General features: G+C 43.7%; 1 protein-coding gene across 1 annotated transcript in view; it reads left to right on the top strand.

The window, feature by feature from the left end:
• Positions 1-15,449, top strand: part of PREX1 (phosphatidylinositol-3,4,5-trisphosphate dependent Rac exchange factor 1) — a 217,866-nt gene that overhangs the window by 141,029 nt on the left and 61,388 nt on the right. The window contains exons 10-14 of the mRNA XM_083618315.1: positions 209-356; positions 6,471-6,571; positions 7,714-7,817; positions 8,754-8,803; positions 11,598-11,673. Of these exons, the coding sequence (XP_083474441.1) occupies positions 209-356; positions 6,471-6,571; positions 7,714-7,817; positions 8,754-8,803; positions 11,598-11,673 (479 nt within the window). The remainder of the gene's footprint in view (positions 1-208; positions 357-6,470; positions 6,572-7,713; positions 7,818-8,753; positions 8,804-11,597; positions 11,674-15,449) is intronic.

The following is a 15,449-nucleotide window of genomic DNA, read 5'->3' as shown; positions in this document are numbered from 1 at the left end:
TACCTCATAGGTTTGGATTTCATCCAGAGGCCTCCAGTTTCTGAGCTGAAGTAATAAATTAGGCCGTTCCCCAAGTTTTCCCTACCACGTTTATTAAATTAATTTCCAGCAAGGGTGGGTGGGGTGGGAACACGACTTGTTGGTCTTTGAGCAAATCCTTTCTTTCATCTGAGAAGCTTTTGAGGGAGACCCTGCTTCTGTATTCCAGGTCTGAAGTTGGGCATGGAGAGGGATGCGTACGTCATGATCGCCGAGAAAGGGGAGAAGCTGTATCACATGATGATGAACAAGAAAGTGAGCCTTATCAAAGACAGGAGAAGAAAATTAAGCACTGTTCCCAAGTGCTTTCTTGGCAAGTAAGTGGCTTTTGGGTTGAAAAGGCCTTTTCATTCCAATTAACGGAAAGGACTGTGGGTTTTCTGTGGACAGTATTGTGAAGCCAAATCAGATGTGCTTTGATGGGATTTAATTGGAAGGGTCTTTAACCTCCATTACAATTAGTTTATTAAAATTAATCATTCATTCCTGCTTAATGCCCTTGGACTACGCAATGGCAGCAAATTCCAGCGGGGGGCGGGTAGGGGAAGACAACTTGCAACATCAATCCAAATCTGCAGGGAGGTTGAGAAATTATGTGCACGACACATGCTTGAATTATGGGTTGGAAATGTTTTTGACAATCCATGATCTTCCTTTGTTTTGCACGGAAGAAAATGCTTTAAAAGATACTCTTACAGGACTCACTTAGAATTGTCGTGGCCTCCATATCAAACCCAGATGCATAAATTTAACAATGGGGTTATTGTTAAATGTATGCAGGATTTTTCCTGGGCATTCGGAAACAATTTTGAATAGTGCAGATTTCAGCCTTGGAAAGACTTTTGAGGTGGAAGGGGAAAAGAATGCAGACAGGAGGCATTTGACAAGAAGAGATTAGATAAGATATTCACACTACCAGTATGCTTCAATGCCCCACATGAACCAGAGAGTCACAGGAAGTAATCTCCGAGGACTTTTCCAGCTTGGCTGATTAATACGGAAATGATCAGCCAGGAAGTTTGTTTTCAGGGGCATTTGTTCCATCTGTGTTAGGTTCCACCAAACAGTTTCATGGCCATACTGTTGCTGTGTCCTTGTGCTTGATTGATGGGCAGACTTGAAGGAAGGACAAGTGTTTATAGCATGTCAGAGAAACAGCTCAAACATTGGCCTGTGGCTTAGAAGGAGAGATATTTTCAACCCTGCATTGACAGGGTTAGCACCTTGGGTCTTCACGAACATGCCAGCTCCTCCCTGGTTCTTCTAGTTTAGCATAGCATCTAAACCATAGTTTGGCTTAGAAGAAGAAGAAGAAGAAGAGTTTGGATTTGATATCCCGCCTTTCACTCCCTTTAAGGAGTCTCAAAGCGGCTAACATTCTCCTTTCCCTTCCTCCCCCACAACAAACACTCTGTGAGGTGAGTGGGGCTGAGAGACTTCAAAGAAGTATGACTGGCCCAAGGTCACCCAGTAGCTGCATGTGGAGGAGCGGAGACGCGAACCCGGTTCCCCAGATTACGAGACTACCGCTCTTAACCACTACACCACACTGGCTTAGCATGTTGCTGAACCTTAGGCTTGTGACTAAGCTCTCCTCTTTAGCCATGAGCTGTAGCCAATAACAGACCATGGTTGCAGCTTGTGGTTAGGAAGGTGAGAGCTCAGCCATGAAACCTACACTGTGGTGGTTGGTAGCCATTGGGTTGGGCAGGGCAGAAAGCACAGAGCATCAGCAGTAGGTAGAGCCAGAGCCAATGACAGGCAGAGCCACCCCCTGATTGGTTGTAAGTGAGGTGATAGGCAGGTGGGGCACTGGCTGAGGGCAGACTGAGGTTGGTGGGGCAGTGCCTCATTCATCCTAGTGACTCCACTGAGATGACACATGCGGAACTGAGCTAAAAGGATTGGTGAAGAACAAAGTGGTTGCTGTCTCCTACCCAGTAGGCCTCACATGTGCACTAAGCAGTGGCTTGGCTTAGCATTACATGTGGACATGACCAATGTGAAGAGAGGTCTCCGTAGTGTTGTATCCTCATAACTGTGGGAGGTTTCTGCTATTGGTTTTGCCAGTTATAGTGGCAGAATTGCTTGTCCACCCTGCTTTTTAATCACATTGCTTTGGAAATTTTATATATTTCATAGTGTATGGTGCTCATTTTTACCAGCCCGGCCTGGCAACAGCAGTAAAGAGGTCCATCTGTGGCTGGCTAGACACATTTTTCCACCACAGCCCCAACCCAAAGCTTGCTCCTTTCCACACTCTTGTTGCAGATGTGCATCATGAGCTATCAGTGTGCTTTAAGCTTCCCCTGAAGCAAACTTGCTATTTCAGCCGTAGCTTCTTAATCCTTCTAAGCATGAAAAAGAAAGAAGAAAAATCTTTGTGGATTTCAAACCATAGCAGCTCTGCTGCTATTCTGGTCCTGACCACCCAGCAGGGCTAAGCCAATGAACTTCAAAATGCACTATTGCAAACCTGTCATTTCATATCTGACCTATTCTTAGACATTCCCTCCACTTCAGACTTGAGCTGCACATTTTTTTTTGCTGTTTGGAACTCAAAATAGCAAAGAAGTTTCTTGTCAAACATGTCAAACTGTGCTTTTATAGTTTGTTTTACAGTTCTGTGTGTATGCAGAACTGTCAGCCTCACTCCTTTCTTCCTTGACCTTACTAACCTTTCCTCGTGGATCAACTCAAAAGTTCTTTCTCGTGTCGTATTTTGCATCCTTGTGAGCACACCTCTGCTGCGTGTCAATCAGCTCCCTATTCCTCCCTTGTTCCTTTTCATGAGCGTTGCTGTGCTGTCAGGTTAAGTTCCTAAATGAAGTGCTACTAGACTTGAGTAGTACAACAGTATGGACCATTTGCTAAGTTTTGATTTTTTGTTTTGTTTTTCTAACACAAATAACATTGGACAGGCAGCTTGTACGCACACTTGGGATGGATTATCAGTGGAACATTTCTAGGGGCAATCCTTCAAACAATTGCAAAGTCTTCCATAGAACACTCAAATAATTCCCCCCCCCCCGAACAGTTACAGTAATAAGCCAAACCACTTTTTCATATACAAGCAGCTGGTTATCAGGAGGCTTTGTAGTGGGGACCCAGCATTAGGCAGGATCACTCCTTCTTCATATCAGCCAATGGGAAGGGAGAGTGATCCTGCTGAATTCAGAACTTTTTTGCACTTCTGAATTCAGCCCTAAGCAAAATTGCCTTGTCTCCCATTGGGAGAGGAGGCAATCCTGCTTACTGCTGGCCTGGTCCTTTTAACATCACTCCCTCAAAGTTTAATGGAGTGGGTTGCTTCAGAGAGCAGTTTTGCAAACTGCTCTCTTAAGCACCTCCCACCTTCCATTGAACCTTGCTGGAGCAACGTGTGTGTGTGTGTGTGTGTGTGTGAGAGAGAGAGAGAGAGAGAGAGAGAGAGTGCTTTCTATGGCCTGTAAAGTTTGTTCCAGGGTGTTTCAATTTTCCAACACATTAGAAACTAATGAGAGATGAATCAAATGAATGAGTAGGTTTTTCATTGGAAGCTCATTTGTTTTAATTTCTGTTCATTTCAATACTGAAATGAACAGGGCTCGTTCCTTTCATTTTTCATTTATTCTCAGAAAAACGTTTGCAGACCCCTTGTTACAGCTGAAATACCCTATTTTACAAGCTGCTAAACAGCCTTCAAGCAGCCTGGTTTCAGATGTATTCTTAAGTATTCTCTGAGAGCACCAACTTTTTCAGCTATGCTGCCTGAACCAAAATACCCTGGTGCTACAAGTGTATGCTTAAGTGTTTCAGCACACTTCTTTTTCGAATTGTAAATGAAGAAACCCTTCACTCTCACACTCTAAAAAGCAAATGTTTGATCTGTGAAAGAGTAAGGATTAGCTGTGGTCAGACAGCGGTGGAGCTAGCCAATCGGGTGCCTGGGGTGGTGCATGTGTCCTGCGCCCAGAGGCGGGGCCAGCTGCCTGGGGCAGGACACTCTGCAGGGCCTCCAAGGAGTCTCCCTGCCACTAAGCCACCCTACAACTGAGGGGGAGGTGGCGGGTGGACCTTTTGGGGCAACGCGGAGCCTGCGGGCGCCCAAGCCACTTCATCACTCCCAGGAGAGACGTGTGGCTCAGGCGCACTGCAGGCCTGCAGTGAGTGCCGCCCAACATTTTGTCACCCCTTCAGTGGCGACACCCAGGACGGACCGCCCCCCCCCCCGTGTTCGGAGGTCCTCTGCACTTCTGCAGGTGTTAGTGTTCTGAGTGCATCACTTGCTTGGAAAGAGGAGAGTAACTCATGCAGAGATGCACCAGTCTTTTGAGATTAGGTAATTTTGCTGTGGGATGCGGGTGGCGCTGTGGGTTAAACCACAGAGCCTAGGGCTTGCCAATCAGAAGGTTGGTGGTTCGAATCTCCGTGACGGGGTGAGCTCCTGTTGCTCGGTCCCTGATCCTGCCAACCTAGCAGTTCGAAAGCACGTCAAAGTGCAAGTAGATAAATAGGTACCACTCCAGCGGGCAGGTAAACGGCGTTTCCGTGCGCTGCTCTGGTTCGCCAGAAGCGGCTTAGTCATGCTGGCCACATGACCTGGAAGCTGTATGCCGGCTCCCTCGGCCAATAAAGCGAGATGAGCGCCGCAACCCCAGAGTCGGCCACGACTGGACCTAATGGTCAGGGGTCCCTTTACCTTTACCTAATTTTGCTGTGATTTTGCATCAGCAGTGATCAGAAATCCAACGTAGTGATGCAACAGGTAACTGTTATGGACTGAGCATGATTGACAGGAAGCAAGGCTAACCAGCCGTGACCAGGTACTTTGAGCTCCTATGAGCTGTTAGTTCATTGATCCGTCTCACAGTGCAAAAGCAGCACTCGCATGGCACACGGTTTGGGATTTACTAGTCGAAACATAGTTTGAGGTAGTGAAGTTGTGTCAAGCTGTACAGCTTCACACTGTAGGTGGAGCTCAGATGATTAATTGAACTTCCTTTATTTACAAACCAAATCCTTTCATATAGAGAACTAGTATGTAAGAAAACGGTGTTCCGGCTTTGCCATTTTGTGTGCAGGGATTTTATTTGTATGGAGGAGCAGTCAAAGGCAAAGCCCCAGTCTAGCTAGACCTGATTGCTCATAAAGTCATCTTGGCTTGAAGCAAGCTGGTCACTCCCATCATGTGCTTTTGAATGTTTTGATTTCACAACCATCCCCTTTGTTGGTTTACTCTTCTACTTTTAGAACACTAGCCTTGTAAGTCAGTTTTATTTCCTGTTTTGTGCTTCCCTGCCATGGAGTATTGAAATTGATTGTGAGAGCCATTAGCAACAAAACACTGGTTATATGCAAGCCCATTTGCAACAGCATAAAGCAATAAAACAGCAAAGCAGGGGTAAGCACCATTTAAAAAGGCATTTAAAAGTATTTCACAGCTTCCAGAGCAACAGCTCTCGAAAATCTGGTGAGCGGCGGTTATCATCTACACATTCCAGTGCAGAGTTATGCCAAATTTATAAAGTCTGATGTAGTTTTGTTAAGTCATACGGGTCTAAAGGTGCAGAAACTACTTTGAAAAGCCTTCATTTACATTCCCCTAACCCAAGCTGAAGCAACTGTAACTTTCCCTTTTCTTCTTTTAATGAACTACCTGCAGCTTAGATGAGTCAACTCTTCCTAAATACAGGCTGAAATAGGGCACCCGAGGCCGTGTAATTGGATGCAAGGATGCTGGTTTTGATAAGCAACAAACCTACACAAACTGGAAGAGTTACAGCTTTTTTATTGAACACAGATTTCCTCTGCATTGCTCTGCCTTTCAGAAATCCTTTTCATGTTCCGTCTGGATTTTTGCGCAGTTGTAGAATAATTGCTGCTCAGGTTGGCAAACGGCCACATCCCATCAGAGCACTGACAGTGCCCCATTCATCAAGTTTATTTCTTTCTGTAATAATATTCTCATTCTCTCTCTCTCTCTCTCTCTCTCTCTCTCTCTCTCTCTCTCTCCTTCCTTCATTCACTGTTGCATTCATTTGTATTCTGTCCAGGTTTGAGTTCTGGTTTGCATATTACAACACTGCACTGCAGCCATTCGTTCAGAATTAGGGTAGAATTACACCTTATAAGAAACACGGGGGTGCCACCCAATCCCATGTTGAGTTTCCATCTTCCCCCTGTAATGTGTAAATTAAAACAACTTATCTCATGGAAATCTTGTGGTAAATGTCTTAATTATTGTTGCAATTTATTGTACAATTGGTTGCGCTTTATTTACTTGGGAGTGAATGGGGTCTCCTAGTCCTATACTCCAGCCACTTACACTACACTAACCCTCGTGTTGACATGCGTTGCTTCACTTAGTCAGTTCACATCTTGTGCGTTGATCTTCTTGGCCAAAGGGAACAGAGAGTTAATTGCATTTGTTGCTCCTCTTCTCTCTACAGCGAGTTTGTATCTTGGCTCATAGAAATTGGGGAGATAAGCAAACCGGAAGAAGGGGTCAACCTGGGACAAGCTCTGCTGGAGAATGGCATCATTCATCATGGTGAGTGCTTTGCACGGCAGCAAAAGATCATATCGGGTGTAGTAGTGTACTGAGAAGTAGTGATGGATTTTTATTTTAAGAGCACCAACCGCATGTTGTTCAGGCCTCAGCAACCAATATTTCAATGTCTCAACTTTGGGATTTTTCTCTTTATCTAACGGGAGGAGTTTTCTAAACATCAACACATTACAAATCAGTATTCACTCTAAATACTTCAGTGCAGGAGCAGACTCATAGGTATGTGTGGCGTGTTCAGAATTAGGGCCCTCTGCAGCTGAAGGGCCCCAAAGTTGTTAGTACAGGTGCTGACCATTTTAGGCACATCCAATTGATGTGTGAATGCTGATGTGCGGGTCTTTTGGGCCCTGAAGAGGGCGAAATGGTGGTGGGGTGCACTTAGATTGGAACCCCCATGCAAAATGGATTGCTGTTAACTGAGAGGATTCTTTTGAAACTGTGACTACAGTGAATTGCCATTGCTGAATTCTGTTATTAGAGTCGGTTGCATTGTTTCCACTCAGAGTACATATGAAAAGAAAGAGTTACTGCAGCGAGCCTGTGTGCCATATAGGTACATTTCTTATTGTAATATAGTTCGATTCAGCTTTCTGAGTATGTATTTTGTGCAAAAACAGGGCTTGCTTCAGAGTAATGTGTCAAATGGTACCCTGTTTGTTTGTAGGATGGCCAGATTGCAGGGTTTTTCTCTTTAAAGATGGGCTAGTTTTCTTCTTTTGCTTTTTATTACTATTGCAGAAAGCCATACATACTCTTGTCATTTATGCAGCAGGGATTCCTCTCCCATCCCTCAGGTGCACATGGCTGGAAAATGCACTTCAAAGCACCCATATGTTTTCTACCTCAGGTCCCAAACCTTCAGTTGCCTCAGTTTCAGAGCAAACGATCTCAACCCAATTCTTAACTGGGAAGTCATTTGATTAAGCTTGTCTGATGTCTTTGATGATCTTTTTTGTATTACAATGTCAGGGGTGTTTTTCCTAACTGTGTGAAAAAGCAAGAGAAAAGTAGTTGCTGCCTTCATTTGCTTCCAAGCCATTGCCCCAAGAACAGAATACATTACTTCATAGTTGGGGGATTTGTGGTCCTCCAGAGGTTGCTGGATTATTGTTCTGCTGCTTCAGTTTCAGATAAGCACCAGTTCAAGAATGAGCAGGTGATGTACAGGTTTCGCTATGATGATGGGACTTACAAGCCAAGGAGCGAATTGGAAGACATCATGTCCAAGGTATGTTTCTGGGTTGACGTTGTGGCATAACCAGAGTTTGTTATAACAATGAGCTTATTCATAATCTGCTTTGACGCACTGGTCAAATTGCTGTTCTGGGCCCAGTGCAACTGCACAAGAGATCAGGGGATCTAGTGGATCCTGAGTCAGCTCAACCCTGCCCTTGGAATGCCCTTTTCAGGACTTTCAGATGGTCCTCACAGGCAGGGATGCTTCCAGCAGACCTCATGCCCTTGCATCTGGCAGAAGGCTGGCTGAACTGGATAAACTGGGGAGGAAGAGCCTTCCGCCCAATCCATTGCTCTGGGTTGGATTGCTCTTTAAGAGACCAAAGAGATTCACTCCTTTCTACCTCTTTCTCCATGAATATTTGACTATCTCAATCAGCAGGAAGAAGCTGCAGCACGTTTTATGTAGCCATACACGGAGATGTTCTGTACAGTCTATGCTAAAATAAGGTCAGGTGTTTAAGAGTGGAAGACTAGAAATATAAACCTCATGATCAATAGCTGAATGAAAGTAGCTTACTTTAAAGTGTGCGTGCGCATGTATGTTTGTGTGTCTTTATAGAGTCAGCAAAACGCACATGTTTTTACATTTAGGATTGGTATGCAAAGGTCAGCAAACTGTTGCTGCATTTTAATTGTTTGTTTGTTTGTGTATGATATTTTTATCCTGCCATTTTGACCGTAAGATCCTCCAGGCTAATTATACAAGCCAAAACAGTAATTTAATAAAACACCACAAAAATCCACAAGCTTCATCAACCACCGGGTAAGAATCAGTACAAGTGCAGCAAATAAACAGCAATAAGATGCTGCTAAATGCCTGGAGAGAAAAATTAGCCAGACTCACTGCTGCAGGTCCTCCGCATGTGTTTTAGATAATATTATATCTGTTTTGAAATTTCAAGCCTGCGTTCATTTCTCTCTGCAGGGTGTGAGGCTCTACTGCCGCCTCCACAGTCTTTACACTCCGGTGATAAAGTAAGTATATTATCACAATGCTTTCATGTTTTGCCTGTCTTGCTGCTGCCTACATCACATAAGTTGAAATCTCTTCCCTTCCCTTATGTAAATGTAGTAAAGCCCTTGTCTGCTTGGAAGATGCAGGCTGTTTTGCATGTTACTTTGAGAGGTGCGGATCAGGGTAGCTCACATCTTTGGAGGCAGATTGCCACGTGGGACACCAAAGTCATATTCTGACCCCTGGGGATCTTATTCAAAAAAAACCTTGGCTTTTGCCACCACGATTGCAAATTCATAAGGGCATCAGAATTGCTTGGGGGGGGAGACAAAACCGAGATTCCTAAGAATTAGCCACTTCCTAGACCCATCAAGCAAATCTCTTCATCCTAGATTTCACTAGTCATAATGAGCAAGGATGTAGTTCCAGGTCCTCAAACTGCAAACACCTGGTTCTGATTCCACAGTTCCAAACACCTGGAACTGATTCCACAGGTTGTAGCTAGATGATGCTCCAGGGACTTCCAATGGACCTGCACTAATTGTGGCATCACATTCATCATGGATGATAAATTTCTCAATTATACCACACTGGTCTGAATCCAGCTGATTTACCAGACTATTGCACCTTTGCTGTGCAGTTCACTGAGGAATATGTTGCCTTTGTCACCACCACTGCAACATAGAATCATAGAGTCAGAAGAGACCATGAGGGCCATCTAGTCCAACCCCCTGCATTGCAGGAATCTTTTGCCCAACGTGGGGCTCGAACCCTCTACACTGAGATGAAAGAGTCTCATGTTCTACCAATTGAGCTATCTAATGGTAGGCTCATACCTGTGTTTGATCAAACCTCTGCTCTAGCTCAGCCTGGAATGCCTCAGAAAACCAAGGAGCCTTCTGGACTCCCCACAGCTGGGGGTTGTGGTAGCTTGCAAGTCTACATGACCCCTGGTTGCCAGAGATAGCTAGGTACCCCCAGCCCTGGGGGTTTCCCATGAGGAATGGACCATTCTGGGCAGTGTGGAGCTTTGAAGGATTCTCCTTCACAGATAAGTTATGAGCACTTAGTGGCAAAGGCCATCTCTCTTAGTCCTGTGTCCTCTGCATTAACAGGAACAGGTTTAAGCTTTAGATTCCATTTAGCAAGAGTAGCTGTGCCAATAGGTTTTGTATTTTGTATTGTTTTAATAAACTTCATTTGGTTCCGTGGCCCTCCAGATGTTGTTAGACACTCATCAGCACAGCTAATGGCCAGGGATGCTGGGAGTTGCAGTCCAACAACATTTGAAGACCATGAATTCCCCATCCCTGTCCTAGGACATCACAGCCATTATGCCGGTCATTCTTTTGTTCCTACCCTCTGAGCACAGGGTGAGATACTTGGACAACAAACTGATTTGTGTTTATGACATAAATAATTATTTCCATGAATCTCCAAGCAACTCCACAGTTTGATTGGCTTCTTGTCTTATTTCTCATTGAGCCTCCTGACTGCCATATACCAATTGCTAGTCTTTTTAAGTACACAGATCTCAGACACATTACCAGCTTGTATTGCTGAAATTCAGTTTACTTCCACCAAACATGTTTGGTAAGACATGTTTTCCTCCTTTTATCATAACCGTTCTCCAATTCAGTCAGAAACTAAAGCAACTGATATATAATATTTATGGAATAAGTGCCAGATCATTTCATTTGGTAGAACTCCAGGAATTGAGATACAATCTACTGGGTCAAAGTGAAACATTCATAGGAATGTTTGGGGCAATCTTGGGGCAATCTTAGAAAATAATTCTTACTTTGGCACATTGTTTAAAACATTCTTTCCTCATATGTGTAACATTATTTGTAAAACATTCTCTGCTTATTTGAAGTATTGAAACATAACGATTCCCTGTTTTAGCTTTCAGGTGGGCACTGTAACTAGCCATGCTTGAAAAAGGGATACATGGTCACATGGTCTGTTTGTTTCTTAAACCAAATGCTGCTGATCACATAAAACAAATTCTTAGGATGAGGAAAACAAGCCTTGTTGCAATGCTCGCTAAAAGGAAGAGGTTGCAACCCTCCCTCCCTTTTTTTTTTTGCAGTTGACCTCTTATTTCCCAGTTATGGAGCAGATGTGGTGTTGTGAGTGACAAATCATTGTCATGCAAATAGCACCTGGAGCACAAAGGCATTTCATGAATCGGAATTCTGTTTAATTGAAGACACTGTAACCCCAGGGGAAAGTGGTGCTGGAGTGTGTTTGTGTGTGCACACTCATGCTTCCACACATGTGTATTTCATCCATTAAGCAAATGATTCATACACACTTCAAAAAATGATAATCGCTTCAGCTGAGAAAATGTTACTGACCTTGGGGCATACCATTAGGGGCTTCTTTTGAATACATCAGCTCCAACAGCATTAAGCGAACAACATGCAAGAACAAGTATTGCTTTCTATACTAGGAAGGTGGGTAGAAATTAGTATCCAGGGAGAACTGTAAACAAAACCATTTATTAGCTAATAATAAATAATAATAAATGTACATACATACCAACAAATGCTATACATACCAACAGATTTAAGACTGGTATGAATTGACGGAGTTCAGTGGGAGCATCCTAGTAATGCCTGGGATTCCCTGCCCTGCGTGGAATGTCCATGGGAACTGCCAAGAATTTCAATGTGGTGATCACATTAGTGGAACTATAAATTACATAGAGAAATCTCCTTTCTATAATTACTCTTTCTGCCTAAGTTAATGGCATTGTTCATGTTACTAACAACCATGTTGTTAATGAGCTTTCCATTTTTCTTTCTGTAGAGACCGAGACTACCACTTGAAGACCTACAAGTCAGTGATCCCAGCAAGTAAGCTGGTGGATTGGCTGATTGCTCAGGTAATGACAGCGTATGCATGTTGATGTTTTGCTTCAGCTGTTGCACCTTTCACAGTTTTATTACACTGATGCATCAGCCTCACTAATGTGGTCCAAAGGAAAGCAGAGAAAGATGCTTGGCACCAGCTTGGCTGCAGGAGTTGCCAAAAGGAGGCATTACAAGGTGCCATCCAACTGTCTTAAGGGCTCCACTCCGGATTTATGTAGGGTTTATAGCCTTTTCTTCTCCTGAAGATATCCCACAAGGCAGTAGAAGTTTAGGACCAGAGTTTTCCTTCTCCTAGGTGGGCTACCTTCCCAGGTTGACGTGCCTCATCTGCCCCTCACTTCCCTCTGCATCACATGCACAAACAGTCGCCTTGACTGTTGGACCCATTATTGGTCTCATCCATTCAATGCTCCAGAGCCTGTCTTTGCATGCAGGGGAAGTCCTGCACTGAGGGTTTGAGACCCATTGGCTACCCTCACCTGGTTTAGCCGGCCAGTCGAAGCCATTCTCAGGGTTTGGTCACTTTCACATGCTTACAGCTTATAGGGGCCACAGGTGAGGGCTGAGTGTAGGGTGGTGACCAAAGGTGGACAAACTACCCTAGAAGGAGCACGGTGTGTCTCCCACCAGAAGTATTCCGCCTCTCCTAACACCCCATAAACCATACACACCTGCTGTGGGCTAATGCCATAGCTAACTATTAAAAATCTGCTTCCAATAGAGCCATTTTTGGATACTGAAAACTATGGAAAATACTATTATTTTTGACCCAAACTGCAGTCCTGTGCAAACTTACCTTAGAGTAAGTATCAGTGAACATAGTGGGTCTTACTTCTGAGTAAGCCTTCATATGAATCCAACACAAATAAATATCTTAAGATTTCATTTTTTCAAATAAGTTAGCCCTATACTCGTTTAGATTTAATTGCTTGGCAGAGTTTTGAAGAACTGTTCCTTCTGTTTGTAATTTGGGCTCAAACAGCCAAGGAGATCACTTACTAATGGAAGAGTCTGGTTTTCATTTCCACATCAATATCTAAAGATCCAGAGAAGCAATCATGTAAGAGACACTTTCTGCCTTATTGAGTATATAATTTTTCGTCCATATTCACCCCCTCAATGAACTTGTTGATTTTTGTGTACAAGATATAGCCAGAGTTGAGAGAACTTTTGAAAGCAGCTATGTAATGTGAGATGACAGGCGCACCTTCTCTGTGCTTAACTTCTATAAGAGCACAGAATGGGCATCAAATATCATTAAACATGTTGGCAATTGAAGTTGTAATATATTACATAAACTTAGCATTATGTAATGTCCTCTTATTCAGAGGCTTAGTAGGGTTAGCTGACCCATTGGAGTGTCCTCATTACAGTTCATGTTGTCAGCCTATCACAAGAAAGCACGTTCAGCCACTGCACACTGTTGATGTGGGAGGAAAAAAAGAGAGAAATTTGGCATAGGATTGTAGCAACATGCCAACATCTGACCAGGTATAGACCATCTGAGCTGCAAGATTTGGAATTTGAACAGTTGGACCATTAATGGCCAGAACTCATTCTTGGCTCAACCAAGTTCCAATTTCTCAAGGCTGTAAAATTGGGTGAGTGTCCCAGAGTAGAAATAACTAGTTATGACTCTATTTTTTGGACCAATACAGACTGTTGGCCAGTCTTGGTCAATATTGTTGACACTTAGTGACAATAGTTTTCCAGGATTTCAGGGAATCATAGAATTGTAGGGTTGGAAGGGACCACAATGGTCATCTAGTCCAACCCCCTGCAATGCAGGAATCTCTTCGTCCAGGGTGGTACTTGAACCCACAACCCTGATATGAAGAGTCTCATGTTCTCCTGACTGAGCAATTCAATACTGTGTAGATGGTGCACAGTGTATAGCCATTGGCCTGGCTCAAAGCAAGTGCTGAAAAGAGCATTAAAAAAAAGGTAAAGGACCCCTGACTGTTAGGTCCAGTCACAGACGACTCTGGGGTTGCGGCGCTCATCTCACTTTATAGGCCGAGGGAGCCAGCGTTTGTCCGCGGACAGCTTCCGGGTCATGTGGCCAGCATGACTAAGCCGCTTCTGGTGAACCAGAGCAGCGCACTGAAACACCATTTACCTTCCCGCCAGAGCAGTACCTATTTATCTACTTGCACTGCGTGCTTTCGAACTGATAGGTTGTCAGGAGCAGGGTCCGAACAATAGGAGCTTACTCCATCGTGGGGATTCGAATTGCCGACCTTCTGATCAGCAAGCCCTAGGCTCTGTGGTTTAGACCACAGCGCCACCCGCGTCCCTTAGAAAAAAGCATTGGTGTGCTCCAAATTACATAGATACTGGAGAAAAAAATAGTTCAGTAGTAAAAGAGAAGTGTATGACCCCTATGCTGTATATGGACAGCATCTGTATATGGACAGAAATGTATATGGACGTGCTGCACATGTAGCAATAAGTCCTGTAACTTCTAGAAGCAGGAAACATAACTTTCCTGGGGTTTCCTGCTGTTGTGCCTTCTGGATACTTTGGTGTTCCCACATGGCCTGTAGAGTCAGCTTTCCCCTTAAATATATGCCTCCCACTCCTATTGGAAACAAGATATGTATGTACCGTATGTTCCTGGCTTCCCCTTTTCATTTTCTCACGGATTAAGTTCTAAAATGTGCTTAATCTTTAATAATAAAAAAGTGAGTAACCTGGCAGGGCATGTATTGCTATTCCAGAACAAGATCACATACCTTTATATTACAACGGTGTTATATGGTCCTGCCTTTGACTTAGCAGGCCGATCAAGCTAATCAAGCTCATTTGGATTGTGGTGTCAGTCCTGTATGCCAAGCATTGGAGAGAAAGCAACATTTTGCCATAATTGAATAGAAGAATAAGATGCTTCTTAGATGCCTACCTGCAGAATATGCAGGCAGTAGCCCTGTCCTGTTGACATTCCAAGTAGCTAACAATCAGTGGCATACAGACTCTGCAAATAATACAACAGCACATTTTTAATCAGAAAAAAACATTTAAAAATGTTTTTTGTTGTTGTTGAGGCTAAACATTTAGAGACAAGTATTAGGATGGTATCTACTGCACTCATTCCATTACTGTAAGGATTTACCCTTGCACAACAGAACTTCCCCTCCCTCTCCTCCCCGTGCTCTTCCGAGATCTACTTTGGAGGCTTGGGAGAACTCCCAGAAGAGATTTAGGGATTGTATGGTGGTTGTGGTGAGTTCTGTTATACAAGGAAAAATCCTTGCACCAACAGAACAAGAGGCATAGGTGCAACATTGGATACAAGCCAATATTATTCCAAGTATTTATATGCCACTTAATATCCAGAAATTCTAAGTGGATTTCTAAGTTACATGCTCTTTTGCCATGTAGTCTGCAACTCCTTTGCCAATGTTCCAGCCATAGGCCCAGACTGGCTTCCAGCTGTGCTCAGATGTAAGCCATTCAAATTCTGTTATCTGAACCATTCTTAAACTTTGTTTTTGCTCTTCTTTTTCCATTTGGGAAGGCTTTGTATGGTATCTGGAGTATGCAGAGAGGATTTGCAATGTTTTATTTTTAGTCACCTCTTTGACCTGAAAGTTGCTGTTTTGCAAGAAATAATGTCCGAGTCCAAGCTGCATTATGATGACTGCAAGCCAAGTTTGCTGGAGAAGTCATCTGCTCTAAGGCTTTACGTGCAGTTGCTTGTAAGCAGATTGGATTCCCAAAGGCTTGCTTAAGAATGGTGTCAAAAACCATTTCCTCTTCGATTTAAACACAGTTTGGGGGTAGATAA

The sequence above is a fragment of the Podarcis filfolensis genome (assembly GCF_964270895.1).
Source record: "Podarcis filfolensis genome assembly, chromosome: 6".
Lineage (NCBI taxonomy): Eukaryota > Metazoa > Chordata > Lepidosauria > Squamata > Lacertidae > Podarcis > Podarcis filfolensis.
This window is presented reverse-complemented; position numbering and strand designations above follow the sequence as displayed.